Genomic DNA, 13207 nt, shown 5'->3' on the forward strand with positions numbered 1-13207 from the left:
TGCACTCCAGTCTGGGCGACAGAGTGAGACTCCAACTCAAAAAAAAACAAAAAACAAAAAGCATACCTAGGCCTCTAAATATCCTAGAAACCACTGAATTGTACGCTTTAAGTGGACAAACCATCACAGCACGTAAATTATATATCAAATCTTAAAAAAAAAGTAGCCTTAGCCGGGTGTGGTACCGTGCGCCCATAGTTCCAGCTACTCAGAAGGCTGAGGTGGAAGGATCACTGGAGCCCAGCAGGCCAAGGCTGCGGTGGCTGGGAGCGGCCACTGCATTCCAGTCTGGGTGACAGAGTGAGACTCCAACAAAAAAAAAAAAAAAATAGAAATTATTTATAGTAAACCAAACTTGTACCTGTAATTTCAGCCACTTGGATGTCAGAGGTAGGAGAGATGACTTGAGCCCAGGAATTCTAGGCGGCAGTGAGCTATGATCATATCCCTGCACTCTAGCCTAGGTGACAGAATGAGACCCTGTCTCTTAAAAAAAAGATACTGTTGTTTCATTGACTCTTCATGATGGCACATATACTTGAACTGTTCTTCATCTTTTAAATTTGTCTTTTCATAGCTTGATCTAAAGCTTTGGTAATTTTCCCATCCTTTTTTGATGTTAGACTTCTGTATGTTAGCATATGAAATAACTTATTCTTATGAAATTGCTGATGGAATAATTGGGTTTTTTTGAGTCAGGGTCTCACTCTGTTGCCCATACTGGAATGTAGTGGCGTGATCGTGGCTCACTGCAACCTCAAAACTCCTGGACTCAAGTGATCCTCCAGCTTCAGCCTCCCAGGTAGCTGGGACTACAGGCGTGTGTCACCACAGCCAGCTAAATTTTTTATTTTTTTGTAAATTCCAGGTCTTGCTTTGTTGCCCAGGCTGGACTCAAACTCCTGGGCTCAAGTAATATTACCTTGACCTCCCAAAGTGTTGGGATTATAGACATGAATCACCACACCTGGTCTTTATTTTTTATTTTCTTTCCAGGTTGTATTTTCATTTTGGCCTCAGAATGTTTGTGCAAAGATATCTCTAGCGAGAGTTCATGTTCTGTGAAGTCATATAATGAGTGTATGTTTCTTTTTTTTTTTTGAGTTGGAGTCTTACTCCATCGCCCAGGCTGGAGTGCAGTGGCATGCTTACGGCTACCTCAGCATCAACTCACTGAGCTCCGGTGCTCCCTCTGTCCCAGCCCTCCTTGCAGCTGGAATTACAGGCATGCACCACTAAGCCCGGCCAATTTTTGATTCATTGCAGAGTTGAAGCCAAGTTGCCCGCCTGGGCTGGTCTCTAACCTGTGGGTCCAGGCAATCCACTTTCCTCAGCTTCCCAAAGTCCTGGGATTTCAGGATTACAGACTAAGCCACTGAGCCCGGCACGGGTGTACATTCTTAAAAGCAGCAAACAGTGAAGCATTACTGTATTACTTGAGCTTTTTTTTTTTTGGAGTCGGAGTTTCACTCTGTCACCCAGGCTGGAATGCAGTGGCACACTCATGGTCACCACAGCCTTAACCTGCTGGGCTCAGGCGATCCTTCCACCTCAGCCTTTCAAGTAACTGGAACTATAGGCACATGCTACCACTCCTGGCTTAAGTTTTGATTTATTGTAGAGATGAGGTTTCGCCAAGTTGCCCAGGCTAATCTCGAACCCCTGAACTCAGGTAATCATCTCGCTTCAGCCTCCCAAAGTGCTGGGATTACGAGTTGAGCCACCACGCCCGGCCTTTCTTGAGCTTCTGAGGAAGACTCAGAGGACTTCCACTCTATTGATTTCCCTCCACTGTTTTTCTGCTTCTAAATCAAATTCAGTGGATACCCCTTTATTCTGGCCTATGGGGTGATCTATTAACCTCTAAGTTTCATTCAACCTCCTCTCCAGCCTGAACTATAGAGGCAACTGTCTTTCCAGTGCTTTATTATTTATTTATTTATTTATTTTGAGTTGGAATCTCACTCCTTTGCCCAGGCCGGAGGGCAGTGGCACGCACGCTCACGGCCACTCCAGTATCGACTTGCTGGGCTCCAGCGATCCTTCTGCCTCAGCCTTCCAGCTAGCCAGAAGTACAGATGTATGCTACCACATCTGGCTAATTTTTATTTTATTGTAGAGACAAGGTCTCGCCAAGTTGCCCGGGCTGATCTTGAACCCGCGGGCTCAGACAATCCACTTGCCTAGGCATCCCAAAGTGCTGGGATTACAGACTGAGCCACCAAGCCGCTTTCCAGTGCTTTAATGGGTACGGTGGACTACTTTACCTCATTGACCCTTGTTATATTGACCTCTCTCTCTACTTAGCTTGCTTTCTTGATTAAAGTAGCTGGAGTCAGGTGCTGTGGTATGCGAAAATAGTTCCAGCTACCTCCCTCAAGGCTGAGCCAGGAAGATCATGGGTTTGAGTTCAGCTTAGGCAAAATAGTGAGACCCATGTCTCCTAAACAAGAAAAACTACTGGAGAAGGTCACACAGTGTTTATCGAACCCTTTATTTTTTCATGGTATCTAGCTTTCGTTGATAGCTGGTATTACTTCTATTGCATTACCCATTATAGTGACCAACCCTAAATTTTTTACTTTCCCCGAAAGCCTTCAGCTGCCTCCTACTTCTAAGCAAATGATAGCTTCCTGAATTGTTACTACCCCAACATGTATTTCTGTTTTCAGTTTTTTACCTTTGCCTCTTTCTCAGAAGAAGAAATAATACTTTTTTTCCTTTTCAAAGCCAGCCTTTCCATTTCCCTCTGGTTGTAGTTTTCCGTTCATTCTCTGCTTATTTCTTCTAGTGCACCCTTGCTTTCTCTTCAAGACTCTGCTGCTGCCTCCCCTGCTCCTAGTATTCTCCAAATTCTGTCTCTCTAAATCTCACTATTCCGAATATAGGTCAGTGAAATACTCCACATTGGTTTCCCAGCTCCAGTATGAATTCTTTACTTTCTTAATCCTTTTTAATTAATTAATTAATTTATTTTTGAGTTGGAGTCTCACTCTGTCACCCAGACTGGAGTGCAGTGGCCACTCCCTGCCACCACAGCCTCTACCTGCTGGGCTCCAGTGATCCATCTACCTCAGCCTTCCAAGTAGCCGGAATTACAGGCATGTGCTACCACACCCGGCTGATTTTTTTGATTTATTGTAGAGATATGAGGTCTTGCTGCCCAGGCGGGTCTTGAACCCGCGGGCTCAGGCATTCCACTCACCTCAGCCTCCCAAAGGCGGGGGATTACAGGCTGAACCACCGAGCCCGGCTCCTTTTTTATTTTGAATCTTAGTTGTTACTCAGTACTAACTGCTACATGGAAACATACCCATCTGTATTGATCTGCATTGAACAAAAAGAATCCGCAGCTTGTAGTTGCAGCTCTTTAGGACCCATGTTTCTTCTCCACCTTATAAATACGCTGTCAGGCAATTCTAGTTAACTCTTAAGGGCACTCAGAAGTGCTAGTTTTAGAGAAAGGACAGAATGCTGATTTTAAGATACTAAAAATTTTATGATTCATTTCATGATTTTTCAGTGGGAATTTTAGGGATACACTCACCCCCAATATTATCTTACATACAAGTCAATTTACAAATTAATATTGTATCAAATTGTGTGTGGCTAAGTACTTTTATTTATATATTTTTTGAGTTGGAGTCTCACTCTGTCTCCCAGACTGGAGTGCAATGGCTGCTCCCGGCCACTGCAGCCTCGACCTGCTGGGCTCCGGTGATCCTTCCGCCTCAGCCTTCCAGGTAGCTGGAACTATAGGCGCGCACTACCGTACCCGGCTAGTTTTTTTGATTTATTGTAGAGACAAGTTCTCGCCAAGTTGCCCAGGCGGGTCTCAAACCCGCAGGCTCAGGCAATCCACTTGCCTCGGCCTCCCAAAGTGCTGGGATTACAGACTGAGCCACCGAGCCTGGCCGGCTTAGTAATTTTATTGAGAAGGATTGACAGGTATGCTATGTGATGCCAACAGTAACTTTGATACTTCTAAAACTATGACTTTTAAAGTGCCATTGTCATGGAAACAGCAATGTAGTCTTTTTTTTTTTTTAAACTTCTTTTAGCCAGAAACATAAACTGACACTGTAATTATTTCTGAAATGGTAAATTGAATAGACTTGTGAAACTAGCAATTTATTAGGCTTTTAATGATACCTAAGCCAAAGACTGAGGGGGTGTGTATATTGCTTTGTGCTGTTTTTCAGAAGCTTTTTTATTTCTTTGCTGTTTTACTTTTTCCTTAATGTTCTTATTGGAACTTTAGAAGTGAAAATTGTGAAATAACTTAACATTTATTTTTAAGATAGTTTTGGGAAATTATTCAATGTAAGTTTGACAGCATATTCCTTTGAATGTCACAATTATTTTGTTAAATTTGAGGGCTTAGGAAGGAGAGAAGCCTGATGGTTGTTTCTAAATTTTTTGGAAAATGTTAGAAAATGAATTTGGGGCCAGTAGAAAATGAATTTTGGACCAGGCATGACAATAGCTCATACCTGTAATCACAGCAGTTTGGGAGGCCGAGGCAGGAGGATCAACGATCATTTGAGGCCAGGAGTTTGAGACCAGACTGAATAACATAGTGAAACCCTGTCTGTACAAAAAATGCAAAATTAGCCAAGTGTGGTATCACACATCTGTAGTCCCAGCTACTTGGGAGACTGAGGCATGAGAATCGCTTAAGCCCAGGAGCTCAAGGTTACAGGAGTTATGATTGTGTCATTGCACTTCAGCCTGGGTGACAGAGCAAGACCCTGTCTCTTACAAAAGATAAAGAGAAAAATGAATGTTGATATATACTGTGTCTGAAATCCAGTTTGAAGAGCATTTGTACATGTATAAAAAGGAATTAGTTCAAGGTAAAGTTTTGTTCTGGATAAAGTATTTGAATCATTTGGAAGTGGTTTGAATTTTTTTTCTATTCTTTTTTTTGAGTTGGAGTCTCACTCTGTTGCACAGGATAGAGTGTAATGGAGCGTTCATGGCCACCGCATCCTCTACCTATTGAACTCAGGTACTCCTTCCATCTCAGCCTTCCAAGTAGCTGGACTTACAGGCATGTGCCACCATACCCTGCTAATATTTTTGATTTATTTAGAGATGAGGTCTTGTCAAGTTGTCCAGGCTGGTCTTGAACCTGTGAGCTCAGGCAGCCCTCTCACCTAGGCCTCCCAAAGTGCTGGGATTATAGATGAGAGCCGCCACGCCCAACCTGGTTTGAATATTTTTTTAAAACCAGTTAGGGCTGGGTGCAGTAGCTCATGCCTGTAATCCTAGCACTTTGGGAGACCAAGGCAGGAGGACTGCTTGAGTCCAGGTGTTCAAGACCAGCTTAGGCAACATAGCTAGACCTTGTCGGTACAAAAAAATTTTTTTTAATTAGCTAGGTAAACGTGGTAGTATATGCTGTAGTCCCCGCTGCTCAGGAGGCTAAGGTGATAGGATCACTTGAGTTCAAGAGGTTGAGACTGCGGTGAGCTGTGATTGTGCCACTGCACTTCAGGCTGGGGTGACAGAATGAGACCCTATCTCAAACAAAAAACAAGGCCGGGCGTGGTGGCTTAGGCCTGTAATCCCAGCACTTTGGGAGGCTGAGGTGAGAGGATTGCCAGAGCTCAGGGGTTTTAGACCAGCCTGGGCAACTTGGTGAGACCTTGTCTCTTCAATAAATCAAGAAAAATTAGTTGGGGATAAGCCAGAGTTATCACCTCATCATGGATTTTGAGAAATAAGACAAAAGGGAGCTTGCATATCTTGAGTATAGAGAGTTTTTTTCTCACTCTGTAGCACTTCCAGTAGTGCATCTTTCCACTTGCTGGTTCCTCAGAAACCCACAGTGGTTTTCTCTTATCAGGTTTAATTCTGGGCTTTCCTTTGTAAGATGTGGAAAGGCTGTGAAGAGCAAATGGGAAGTTTCACTGTTGCTGCTTGAGAGAAGTTTTAGAATTTGTCGGCAAACTGAGACTATAAAACTATAGTAAAAGTGTGCATTTGTGACTCCTCATTTATGATTTCTCGTCACTGCTATGTCTCAGATCTTGTTTAACTTTTTATTAATTTTAAAAGTACTACAGTCATTGTTTTAAAAAAGCAAGTAAGAAAATAAACTCTCCTGCATCTCCCACTTCCAGTCCTGCTCAGTTAACAGTGATGTCACTGTTAACAGTTTGTGTTCTTACCCTTCCAGAATGTTTTTCCTATATGTTTGCAAATAAGTATAATTTTAAAGGATAAGACTTAAAAATAATATGGGATCATGTTATAAATACATCTTGTGTTTTCTCCCCTCAAGAATATTTGCAGTTTTTCTCCTGTTTCACGATATACCTATTTTATTTTTCAAACTTGTATTTCTAAACATTTCTCTTGAATAGTTAAGACATCATACTGTGTACAATTCAGTAGTAAGCAGTTTTTCAGAGGTACCAAGTGACTGTTTTTCTTTGCACAAAATCCTTTGGGTTCACAGGTAGGGAGGTACAGCCACCTTTCTTCATTGGGAGGAGTGGGTGTGTGTTGTGTACTCTTCAGCAGTATTGATTACTTATCATTATTTTCTGATCAGTTTGAGAGGAAACAGTGATCAGAATCTTGGTCAGAAATATATTCTGTGGAGTTTTACCATTCATCTGAGGATGGCCCAAAGGCGTGGGAGTTTTAGGGAAGAAAGAAAAGAAGGATGAAGGTGTAGGTTAGCCAACATCGGCTATTTTCATTCTTGTCTTATCTTTTTACACCCTTTTCCGACTATGTTATGAGAACAGAGGGATTTCTGTGATTGTTAGAACTCAAACTTATGTGTGCATAAGAATAGCTTGAGACTGGGTACAGTGACTCACACCTGTAATCCCAGCACTCTTGGGGGCTGGGGTAGTAGAGTTGCTTGAGCTGAGGAGTTCGAGTTCAACCTGGGCAACATAGCAAGACATCATCTCTACAGAAATTTTAAAAATTAGCCAGGCATGGTGGCTCACACCTATAATCCCAGAACTTTGAGAGGCTGAGGTGAGAAGATTGCCTGAGCTCACAGGTTCGAGACCAGCCTGGGCAATTTGGCAAGACCTCATCATTACAGTAAATCAAAAAATGAGCTGAGTGTGGTGGTGCATGCCTCGGGTTCCAGCTACTTGGAAGGCTGAGGCAGAAGGATCTCCTGAGCCCAGCAGGTCAAGGTTGCTGTGACTGTGAGCTTGCCATTGCACTCCAGCCTGGATGACAGAGTGAGACTCGAACTCAAAAAAAAAGAGAGGAAAAAAAAAAAATTAAATACAGCAGAAAATATCAGAGCATATTATATATAGTAACTATTTTGTGAAACCTATTTTAATTACATATTTATGTATGCATGTCTTGGGTCCTAATATAAAGATTATTTTTTGCTATGGGTTACAGTGAAGAAAACAGAAAGCTGATTTTCAATAAATTGCAAAAGCAATATAAGCTATACGTTCCATAGTTCTTGAAACAAGCTGAGATTTTCTTTATTGACTTTGGGAAGCAAGAAAATTATTTCAGTTTCTTTGATGAACAGTTTTGGGCTTTGTACTATCCAAGGTAATTTTAGAAAGCATTCTGAATATTTGTAAGACCTTCTGATAGACTGAGTATTGAATTTGGCAACATCTTGAACTGTAATTCTGTTTTATTAAACATCACTATGTACATGTGCGACAGTGTGTCGTGACTAATGTCCTAGTGAGCGAATTCTTGTAATTAAGACATGTTTTGCTTGCCTCATAGTCTTGGGAATCTTTTTATCCTCTAAAAGAAGCTAACGTTTTCAGAATAGATTCAGATTTCTTATGTGGAATTTTGAGTTCATTTAGTTGAGACTTATGTGCTTAGTTGACAAATTTTTGTACTAAAATATTTAAGATTAATTCTAGTTAATTTATTTCAGATTAAATTTAGTGGAAGCTTTTGTAGAAGATGCAGAATTGAGGCAGATTTTACAAGAAGATTTACTTCGTCGATTTCCAGATCTTAACCGACTTGCCAAGAAATTTCAAAGACAAGCAGCAAATTTACAAGATTGTTACCGACTCTATCAGGGTATAAATCAGCTCCCTAATGTTATACAGGCTCTGGAAAAATATGAAGGTAATAAATGATTTTTATTTTCTTTCACTTTTACAATATATACTTGGCAAATGTGTTGTCCTCATAAAGCTGGTGCCAGTGACTTGTTCTTGTGATACTACATTTTCTAACAGGTTTGTATCGACCTATAGATTCATGGCAGAAGCCAGGAGACATAAGACAATTTAGGATTGTTGCTTTTTGGAAATGAATGTTATAGTTACTGGACTTGTTATTAAGGCCTATTGCACTATCAGAGGCAAATAAACAGGGTTCAATTGCTGGGAAAAACCTCACAGTAGCTGGGCTCAGTGGCTCAGCCTGTAATCCCGCGCTTTGGAAGGCTGAGGTGAGTGGATTGCCTGAGCCCGTGGGTTTGAGACCCACTTGGGCAACTTGGCGAGACCTCATCTCTACAATAAGTCAAAAATTAGCCATGCCTGTAGTTCCAGCTACTTGGAAGGCTGAGGTGGAAGGATCGCCGAAGCCCAGCAGGTTGATGCTGCGGTGGCTGGGAATGGCCACTGCACTCTAGTCTGGGTGACAGAGTGAGACTCCGACTCAAAAAACCCCCCCAAAAAACCAAAAAAAACCTCACAGTACCTAAAATGGCAATGCTTACACAATTACAGCTTATTATAGGAAAATGATACAGGCCGGGTGCAGGACTCATGCCTGTGATCCCAGCACTTTGGGAAGCCGAGGCAAGAGGGTTACCTGAGCCCAGGGGTTTGAGACCAGCCTGGGAACTTGGTGAGACCTCATCTCTACAATAAATGTGAAAATTAGCCTGGCATGGTAGCATGCACCTGTAGTTCTGGCTACTTGGAAGGCTAAGGCAGAAGGATCAACGGAGCCTAGCAGGTCGAGGCTCCGGTGGCCATGAGCGTGCCATTGCAGCCTGGGCGACGGAGTGAGACTCCGACTCAAAAAAAAAAAAGAATACGATCCAGTAACAGTGTTAAAGATATATGCATCCAGTCAGAGTTTGTTGTAGCAAGTTTTCCAGAGTCCAGCTGTGAGGTCTAGTTGTCCTGGGTTTTGTAAAGTCTGTGGTGGGTTGCACTTTCTCAGATCAGGGTATATGCACAGGACACCTGGGAACCAGAGAGCCCAAAATAGAATCTTGGTTGGCCTTTTAAATATTTTTCTTGTCATGTGGTCATGTTTCTGTTCTGTAACTAGCCTCTTCAGTAGAGTCCTCTGAGGTGGGGATGTCTAGCTGAGACCAGGTACAAATCATCACCACTATAAACAATGTCGAACAAGCAGAACAAACCACCCTGGATGTTCTTGGAACCCATGGTTGCAAAACAACACCATTCAATCGGTACATTTCATACCTTGATCAGGGGTCTTCATGTAGGAATTTCAACAAAACAACACAGACCAATAGGACTGTTGGAATTCACTCTTCCAGCACGCCTATGAGAGAACGTTAAGACAGAAGGTCTTGGTGTTGTCTAACAGTTGAAGTCAAAGTGAATTTACCAGAATTAAGTGAATAAAGTCACATATCATTGATTAATACAATATTGGTGGATAAAATAACTTGTTCTAATAAGCATAGTTTTTAACTTTAAGTAAACATTTCTGCAACAACAGTTTTAGTAATTACAGTGTTATTATGTCTAATGCATAAGGCATTTTAAATTTCACTTAAAAATCACCTTTCCTTGGAATTATTAAAACATACCTTTCAATATTATGGGAAAGCTTTGCTGTTTTGTTCAGACTTAAGGACTTTATGATAACAGGATGCAAAATAAGTATAGGTTTAAATTTTATGGTAAACTTTCTACTTTCTTGTCTAGCGTAAAAGGTAGCTAAGTACTTACCTTCTCCAAGCACCTGTGGTATAGAAACATTCCCATGGTGGTCAGCGCTTCTAAGTCACAGAGCCCTTGTATTTAGTTTCGCCAAAGTAGAATGAAAAAAAAATGGGTCTTTAAACTTTCCTGTTTCCACACTTCTTTAGTGTGACTTAGGTGACCATTTACTCTCCTTGTGTCTCAACTTTCCCATCCTATAAATGATTATCTTCTGCTATCCTTTTCTAGATCGATACCTTCTAGTTTTGTTCCAGTAGGACCAGCTGGAAACACAAGGTGATAAGTGTTCGGGATGTAATCGGTGTAATTATGGAGATGGGGTCATTAAACAATTCAGCCTCACTCTTTGTGGTAGCAGTTTTAATCTTTCTCTCTTCATACATTTTGTAGCAGTAAATAAATATGGTTTTATTTTCCCGAGGAAGTACCAGCCCTGAGTTAGGCACTCCCTTAAGTTCTATTCCCATCCCCACTCTTTACCTCTTGCTCCCTACTTGTCCTTTGATCTCTCTACTGACTCTTTACCACCAATATTTTTAAGTGCTCACATCTATTCTTTTAAGCACAGGCACCGCTATCCTTGAGTTGTCTTCTAGTACCATCTATACCAGTATCCCTCCATTCCCAGCCAAGTTTCTAAAAGTCTGTGCTTCCGTCTTCCAGTCACTCATCTTGCTTCCAGTCCTGACCACAGTACTGAAATGGCATTTGCTGGGTTACCTATTTTTTGTTAAATCCATTGAATACAGTCCTTACCTTGTGGGACTTTACAGATGTTTGATAATCTTTTGTTTGTTTGTTTTTGAGTTGGAGTCTCACTCTGTCGCCCAGACTGGAGTGCAGTGGATGCTCCCGGCCATCGTAGCCTCGACCTGCTGGGGTCCGGTGATTCTTCCGCCTCAGCCTTCCGAGTAGCCGGAATTACAGGCACGCACTACCATGCCTGACTGATTTTTTTGATTTATTGTAGAGATGAAGTCTCACCAAGTTGCCCAGGCGGGTCTCGAACCCGCGGGCTCAGCCAATCCACTCACCTCAGCCTCCCAAGGCGCAGGATTACAGGCTGAGCCACTGAGCCCGGCTTGATAATCTTGATTTTCCTGAAACTCTCTTCTAGGATTCTGGTAACCATTTTTGTATTCCTGGTTTTTTGTTTTATGGGATATTCCTTTTTATCTTTTTTTTTCCCCCTCTTATGTGTTCTTGACCTTGTTAAAGTCTTATTTTGGCTCTCTTTTCACTTAGTACCCAGGACCTTTGTTTTTGAGTTGGAGTCTCACTCTGTCACCCAGGCTGGAGTACAGTGGCAAACTCACAGCCACCACAGCCTTGACCTGCCAGGCTCAGGTGATTCTTCCACCTCAGCCTTCCAAGTAGCTAGAACCACAGACACATGCCACCACACCCAGCTGATATTTTTATTTATTGTAGAGATGAGTTCTCGCCAGGCTGGTTTCAAACCCCTGAACTCAGGCTGTCCTCTTGCCTCTGCTTCCCAAAGTGCTGGGATTATAGGTGTGAGCCACTGTACCCAACCAGTACCAGGACCTTTAAAAATTGGGATTCTTGAATGTGTTCTTGGAGGCTTCCTGAAATTTTATGCAAAATTGTGTGCATATGTATATTTTCTGGGGAAAGGGTCTGTAGCATCGGATATTCAAAAGCACATGTATCCTCTCTCGTAGAGAAGGGAGGGAAAAGAGCATGTGTAAACAAACACCCAAGAAGGTAAGTATTGCTGTTCACATTCCTTGGGTGAACTCTCTCACTCCTGGGGGTAATTATTGGTTTTAGCATGGCTCCCTTCTTTAGCCTCCTTATATATGCATGATCTGATACACTTGATGAGAGTTTTGCATCAAGTCAGTAATTCTCTATTTATCTGATGTTATACACTTGATTATATGGACTTAATGTTATAAGAGGTCATAACATTATAGGTTTTCACATTATAGGTTTAGCAACTGTATCCAGTTAAGACATTTGATATCACTTAGCTTGGAAAATGTTAGAGAGAGAAAGGCTGTTTTCAGGTGTTGTGGTGCTCAGAGCACAAAATGTTTGAGACTTGATTAGACTCTGGTCATTGGGAACTAAAGGACCAGGATGTCATTTGTTGTCAGTATAATGAACTCATTATAGCTCCTTAACATGCTGATTCCAAAAAGAAGATCAAAAGTGGGACTCATTTGTGCAGGAAATAGGCTTTTTTTTTTTTTTTGAGTCAAGTCTTAACTCTGCCACTCGAACTGGAGTACAGTAGCATGCTCACAGTTGCCGCAGCCTTGACCCTCTGCTTCAGCCTTCCAGGTAACTAGAAGTATAAGCACGCGCCACCATGCCCAGCTAATTTCTTTATTTATTGTAGAGACGTGGGCTCTGGAATCCTTTCACAACTCTGCCTCCCAAATTGCTGAGATTACAGATGTGAGCCACCATGCCCGGCTGGAAATAGGCCTTTAAAAGCCAAAACATGACTTAAAAGTTTTTCTTAATACTGTGTGTATTAGTACACTGCCAGAAATTGAGTAGGCTCCACCACCTTGTGATTTCTTTTTTGTTTTTAATTGACTCTCTAGGCTTAATGTTATTCCTGAAAATAAAGTGATTTCAGAGACAGTAGGGGGCAGCAACAGTATAGAAAGTAGATTTGCATTGAGTGATAAAAGCTCCACTTTTAAGTCTTCTTTCTCCTAAAGAAACAGCTAGTTAAAAAGATAAACTTTGCCTTCCTTATTAACTTCTTATGTCTTAATACTAAAAAAGCTGGGCAAAGCTTAAAATAACAATATTCTATACTTAGGGCAAATTTCTTATAGTGCTTAAAACAATTTATGTAGGTATCCAAATTATTTTATTAAAAAAAAAATTTTTTTTTTAGTCAGGGTCTTGCTCTGTCACCCAGACTGGAGTTCTGTGGTGTAATCATACCTCACTACAGCCTCAAACTCCTGGGCTCAAGCAATTCTCCCACCTCAGCCTCTAAATGTGCCACCATCCCTGGCTTATTTATTTGTAGAGATAGGGTCTCACTATGTTGCCCAGGCTTTTCTCAAACTTCTGGTATCAAGTAATACTTCTGCCTCGGTCTCCCAAAGTTTTGGGATTACTGGTGTGAGCTACCATGCCCAGCCCAAATTGTTTTATTGATGAAGTTTATTATAACAATTTTATTGAAACTCATTTTATTATCATTTATCAAAAATTGTCAGCCGGGCTCAGTGGCTCAGCCTGTAATTCCAGCACTTTGGGAGGCTGAGGTGAGAGGATTGCCTGAGCCCGTGGGTTCGAGACCCGCC

At 41.6% G+C, this 13207-nt stretch overlaps 1 protein-coding gene across 1 annotated transcript in view; it reads left to right on the plus strand.

Moving 5' to 3' along the window:
• The window catches only part of MSH2 (mutS homolog 2), an 86053-nt gene that overhangs the window by 25714 nt on the left and 47132 nt on the right, over nt 1–13207 (plus strand). Inside the window, exon 7 of the mRNA XM_021719501.1 lies at nt 7898–8097. Coding sequence (XP_021575176.1) covers nt 7898–8097 — 200 coding nt within the window. The remainder of the gene's footprint in view (nt 1–7897; nt 8098–13207) is intronic.

Source organism: Carlito syrichta, unplaced genomic scaffold, assembly GCF_000164805.1.
Source record: "Carlito syrichta isolate Samal-C Ts95f unplaced genomic scaffold, Tarsius_syrichta-2.0.1 Scaffold314771, whole genome shotgun sequence".
Classification (NCBI taxonomy): Eukaryota; Metazoa; Chordata; class Mammalia; order Primates; family Tarsiidae; genus Carlito; species Carlito syrichta.